Source organism: Condylura cristata, unplaced genomic scaffold (assembly GCF_000260355.1).
Source record: "Condylura cristata isolate star-nosed mole 26May11 unplaced genomic scaffold, ConCri1.0 scaffold00038, whole genome shotgun sequence".
NCBI classification, from domain to species: domain Eukaryota; kingdom Metazoa; phylum Chordata; class Mammalia; order Eulipotyphla; family Talpidae; genus Condylura; species Condylura cristata.
The window spans coordinates 7,506,186-7,511,963 of record NW_004567139.1 but is presented as its reverse complement, the minus strand read 5'-3'; the positions used below and the strand labels follow the sequence as shown (position 1 = coordinate 7,511,963).

The following is a 5,778-nucleotide window of genomic DNA, read 5'->3' as shown; positions in this document are numbered from 1 at the left end:
CCCCCCGGTGCCCCCACCACCCGCGTTCACACCAGAGAGCGTCCAGCCCGTCCAGCTGTTCTCCCAAGAGGGGCAGCCCGAAGGGACCAGGACCAGGACAGGCGGCTCGGCTCGGCTCTGGGCCCAGACGCCCAGTGACCAGGGGGAGCCTCGCGCCCCCTCGGTGTTCCCGTCTGAGGGAGGGGCGGGCGCGGGCACATGACCCGAGCCCCTCAGTTCTGAGGGTCTGGGGTCCAGGTTAGGAGGCGCAACCGGAAGCCTGGAAGATTCTGGGCACCAGACTCATGGCCTTGGCCAGGCCCCGACCCCCAACTCACCACGGCGGCGGCTCCGGCGGCGGCCAGGGACGTCCAGCAGAGGAGCAGGGCCAGCAGCGCGCAGCACAGCGCCCTGGAGAGGGTCGTGTGGGTCCCGGGCCGTCACCTCACGGCCTCCGGCGCCCTCCCTCTGGCCCCCTGACCCCAGTCTCGTGGTCCCGCAGGCAGCCCGGCTCCTGCCCAGCGCTGGCCTGACCGAGCCTGAGGCCGGGCTCTGGGCGGGGCGGCCAGGGACCCCGGACACAGCAAGCGGGGTGGGGGTGGGGGTGGGCTGGTCAGGGAGGCTGCAGGCTCTGAGGCCTGGGCTGCTCTTCAGCGCTCGGCAGAGATGGGGGGCAGGTCTCCGCCGGGGGCACCGCCCTCACCTACTCATCCCCACAGCTGGGCTACTCACGAGGCCAGGAGACACCGGGAGCGCCTGGCCAGCCCCAGGCAGGCCAGGACGCAGATGACCAGGTCCAGGACGAAGAGCAAGAGGTAGGACAGCCACCTGGATGGAGGGGGGGCGTCAGGGGCCCCTACCGGGGAGGCCAGAACGGCAGTCCAGTCGCTGGGCTCCTTGGGTAAGGCGCTTTCCGGCCGCTGCCCTCAGGGCACGCCAGCAGCTACGCAGACAAGGGCCTGGCGTGTGTGGGGGGATGGCCCCAGGGGCTCTGCACCCCACTCGCAGCTGGCAGCAGGGATGGTCGGCCGCCTTTGAGCTCCCCACACCTGTAGGGGAGCCAGCAGGCCCGGCAAGGGGCGATGCCCGCTGTGCTCAGGCCGCGAGGCCAGGCGGGGTCGGTCCGGGCGCTGCTGCTTCTCCCAGCACAGGCAGGAGGACCCGGGAGACCTGCGGCCTTGAGGACCCTGCCTGGCTGCTTCCCCTCGCCATGGGGGCCCAGGCCTGCTCGCAGCTCGGCACCCATCTGCCGAGAAGCCACTGCTGCTGCGCCTGCACTCAGGAGCCAGTCTGCGAGCGGGGTGCGGAGGGGCTGGGCCCTTCTCAGGCAGGGTGTGCACGCACCCTTTCTCTTGGCGCAAGAGCCAAAGGCGTGCTCTGACCCACCCGCTCCTCCTCGCACGTTTTCTCCACCAATACCAGAGAGCGCTAAGGGGGAGTCCGAGTGTGTGGTAGGGAGAGAGGCAGAACTGGAGGGAGACTGAAGGCTGGGGTGGGCTGGGGGTGTGAAGAGTCGCTGGCGGCCACCTGGCAGCCAGGTGAGGGTCTCTCCACCCTGGCGAGGGCCGTTTAATGCCCCCAAAGGGGTGCAGGTGAAACCTCCGACTCCCTGGGCAACAGGTGGCCCCTGTGGCCCCCGGGGCGGCGCGGGGCTTCGGGAGCAAGCACAGAGCTGGGAAGACCTCGGGAACCTCCCTGGAGGGGGCATCCGTCTCCCAGGTGGAGAAGCCGAGGCCTGGGCTGTAGCCTGGCCCGGGCGTTCCAGAACCCCGTCCGCAGCCTTCCTCTAAGAGACGGCAGCCAGACGCCTCTCGGAAGCCGGGGTTCGGGGTGTCCCCCGCCCTTGCCTCTGCACCGGCAGGAAGTCAGGCCGGCTCGCTCCTGGGTCAGCTCTGCAGCACTGCCTCACCCCGAGGGGCAGGGGATGCCCCGGGACGCGTTTCTAGCCAAGAACTCAGCTCTGGCCTGCGTCCACGCTCCTCCCACATCCTGCCCCTGTCCAGTCCCGCGGCTGGACCTCCAGAGCCTCTCCCACGGGTGGCCTGTTGGCTTTTCATGGCTTCCAATACGTAGCCAGGCCTTGTAGCAAAGTGTTAAAATATTACTGCCTCGCTCGATGGCTACGCTCCACAGCCACCTGGAAAGCACCTGGGGGGTCTGAGCAAGGGACCCTAACCCCTAGGTCGATGAGGTAGGCCCGAGACCCGGGGCAGCGGCTGGGAGGAGACTCCAGGATGGGCGCCAGGCCAGACCGGCGTCGGTTCCAGGAGCCACGGCACCAGCCTCCATGAAGCAAGGTGGGGTTTGGGGGTGGCGGGCCTGGGGAAGCCCCCACGCTGACATAGAGGCGATGCAGCTGCCATCAGCCACCCCTCCATTTTGAAAGAATCACTTTAAAAATAAGCTCCTTTGGGGCCCTCCCTGGTGGCGCAGCGGGTTGAAGCACAGCACCGCGAAGCTAAAGCCCCTGCAGCACGAGTTCGATCCGTGGCCAGGGAGGGGCCCCAGGGCGCAGCAGGCCTCTCCTGCCTCCCCGCTGCTCCCCTCAGCAGTGGGTCTCAGTCCATCTGCCTGTTTCTGCTCCCCACTCTGTCCCTGGTACATCTTCTTCCCACCCCTGTACCTCTGGCCTGTACCCCAGTTCTGTATGTGTAAATAAATAAATGTTTTTTAAAAAAAAGCTTTGATCTATTAACCTAACTCATTTCACCCACGGGAGTGTGAGGATATCCATGAGGGCCTCAAGTGAACATCCGTGGTCACACTCCAAGGAGATGGACAGCAGGGTCAAAATGGACACCAGGTCCTACCTTCCCCTCCAACGAGGCCCTCCCATGGCACAAAGATTTCAGGGCTCAGGCATCGAGTGACTCTGGTGTCACAGGACTCCATGGGGCCACAGTTCCCGGCCACCGGGCACAGCCTGCCGGCTCTCCCTGAGCTCGGGGAAGAGGGGAGAGGCCCGCGTCCCCGGGGAAGGAAGCACAGGGGAGACAGGCTGTGGGGGGCGGGTCCTGAGCCCAGGAGCCTCGGACAGGCCCCGCCGCCCCCCACCCTGGAGACCTAGGGGGAGGATGTCTCTGTACTCAGACTTGGTCCATGGGGGTCGGGCTTTCTCACAAAGGGGAGACGGCCCCAGAAAGCCAGAAGAAATGACCCGCAGCACTGCGGCAAAGCCTGGGGTCTGGGCGAAGGGCTGGAGGAGGTGGGCTGCAGAGAGCTGGCACCTGCTCTTCACAGCTCATTAATCCACCACCCCAGCACTGCCCGTCAGGTGCGGGACACCTCCCAGATGCCCCTTCACTGACCCCGCGCTGGAGTCGGGGCAGCCGCCCTGGTCCCCTGCCCCGTGTCCAGCGCCCACCTGGGATGGAGTCGGGAGAGGGGGAGGCTGCGGAGACTGGAGGCGGGGGCCCCAAAGACGAGGCAACGCGGTGTGCGTGCATGTCTGAGCGAGCATGGGCGTGCCCAGCCCCCTCGTGCAGGCGCTGCATGTGTGAGACTGGGGGTGTCTCTGGGCTTGCCGAGAAGTCACAGTTGGAGAGGCTCTGTGCAGGCAGAGGCCGCCGCCTCCTTGGCCCTGGGCAGGCTGGAGTGCAGGCAACTATCCCACAAGACCCCTCCCCCGCGCCGCTCCACCGAACGCCCTCATAGCCTCCGGTTCCGGATAGTGGCTTCCAGAGGCACCCCCCCCACCCCCGTGCAGGCCCCGCCGGCCCCTCACCTGTAGTACTCCACTTGGCCCGTCTGATCGGTCAGCTCGGTCAGCTCCTCGGTGACCTCCGTCCACACGGGCACGACGGTCAGCTGGACCATGATGTTGGCCGCCATCTGCTGCATGAACTTGAGCGTCTGCAGGTAATCCCCCCGGGAGGCCAGGATCTCACGGAGCCGGGCCAGGTGCTGCTCCAGGTCCACCGTCATGGTCTGCGTGGTTTCGGACACCTACGAGGACCCTGAGGGTGAGAGCGGCCCTGGCCGGAGCTCCCGAGTCCAGTCTGAGAAGCCGGCGGGACGCAGCTCGGTGGGGGGGGCCTGGGACCTGTCGCCGTCCCCCACCCTGGGCCTGACGGGCGTCTGCACAGAGGACAGAAGGGGGCCCCCTGGCCGGCTGCCTCACGGCCCTCCGCAGGGTGGAGAGACAGCCGGAGCGGACAAGGGCGGGCCATCTTTCCTGAGCTTTCTCTTCCTTTAGGCCCTTTGCATCATTTGCATCACGAATTTGCTTGCAGAGTGAGGAATGTGAGGCAGAAAGGGGGCGTCCCTCTGCTGTGACCCCACTGCCACCCACCCGCGACTACTCCACGCCCGGAGGGGAAGGCCTTGCTGGGCTGCAGCTGCTCCAGCCCCGGGGCCCCTCCCGGCCTCCCCAGGCCGGTCAGTGTCCGAGGGAAACGGTGCTGGGCGCCAGCGGGTGGACGGGCTCGCTCCCTCCGCTGAAGCGCGCGCCCCCAAGGAAACTACCCCGTGCTCAAAGGCAGACGGGGGACGGCGCGTGGCTGTCCCGGACTCCGCAACCAGGCGCACACGTGTGCGCGTGTGAACACGGTGTGCTTGTGTCCACGCGTGTGCGTGCATGTACGTGCGTGTGAGTGTCCAGGGGCACCTCTACCCATCAGCCTTCAGCTCCCCAGGTCTGCAAGGGAGATGAACAGGACCCTGCGGGGCAGGTGCCCTGCGGTGCCGCTCAGCCCGGAGCGGGCGAGATGGGGAGCTGGCACCCTGCGGGGGGCCTGGCAGCGCCGCCCGGCCGCGCCAGCTCCCTGCGCCTGCGGCTGCTTTCCGGGGCAGAATGGCTCTTTGTTCTCTTTGTTTTTTCAGTGTCAGTGGCTCGTTCTGTTTTCTGGCTTGTTCCTGTTTCTTACAAGCTGGTGGGGGGTCGGGGATGCCAGAGCCCAGACAGCCCCCCTGACAGACTGGCAGCTTGGAGCTTCGCACACAGAGCACATGTCAGCGGAAATCAGTAACCGACCGTCCCCGGGACGCCTCCCTTTCCAGCTCGGTGAGGTCAACGTGCCAGCGCTTCGCACCGTGGCACAGGCAGCCCCTGCCTGGTCGATGTCCACATCCCTCCGCCTGGACAACTACCTTGGGGGCCAGGGGCTGCTAAAAGTCTTCTGGATGTTTTCTATAAAATCCCCTTTGCTCCCTCCCTCAACTTTTTATTTCCTAAATTCTTCCTTAAAAAATAAAAACAGTAAACACCTGCCAGCCTAGGTCCTCAGAGGTTAGGCAGGCAGCTCCCTGCAGGGAGGCCTAGGTGGGGCGGGGAGGGGAGGGGGAGAGGGGGAAGGGGGACGGGGAGGGAGGGCGGGCGGCTTCGGGAGTCTTCTAAGTGTCAGCCTCAGAAGCTGAGAAAGAAAAACAGCTTCCTAGGTGCCTGGGCCGGAGCCTCGGCCACCGGCTGCCGCGCCCCGGCGTCTCCTGACCCCGGGCAGCGCTTGCAGCTGGCTTAGAGACAGGCCTACACATGGCCCCACGCACAGGCCGGCCCCCAGGGGCACCTGAGACTGCCGGTAAGTCGGAAGGGCGAGGGCCCACGGTGACCTTGGAGAGGGGCTTGCTGCTTGAAGCCGGGGCCGCAGGTGAGCAAAGGGCACCCCCTCTCCTTGCTAGGTCAAGGTCGCCTCGGGGTGGAGGGCTGAGGCTAACGGACGTGGCTTCCCGGGGCGCCAAGCCCCCCGTTTTACCTGCAGGAGGGAGAAAAATCCCTTCACAGCAAGCGCTCTCATAGAAAGGGAGGCGCCGCCGGGCCAGGGGGCTCAGCAGGCCGCAGCCCCCCAAGGCCCAGGCCAGGGC

General features: G+C 66.6%; 1 protein-coding gene across 1 annotated transcript in view; it reads right to left on the bottom strand.

Moving 5' to 3' along the window:
• The window catches only part of TTYH2 (tweety family member 2), a 28,344-nt gene that overhangs the window by 9,516 nt on the left and 13,050 nt on the right, over positions 1 to 5,778 (bottom strand). The window contains exons 4-6 of the mRNA XM_012732988.1: positions 3,704 to 3,924; positions 712 to 807; positions 318 to 390 (exon numbers count right to left, since the gene is read on the bottom strand). Of these exons, the coding sequence (XP_012588442.1) occupies positions 318 to 390; positions 712 to 807; positions 3,704 to 3,924 (390 nt within the window). The remainder of the gene's footprint in view (positions 1 to 317; positions 391 to 711; positions 808 to 3,703; positions 3,925 to 5,778) is intronic.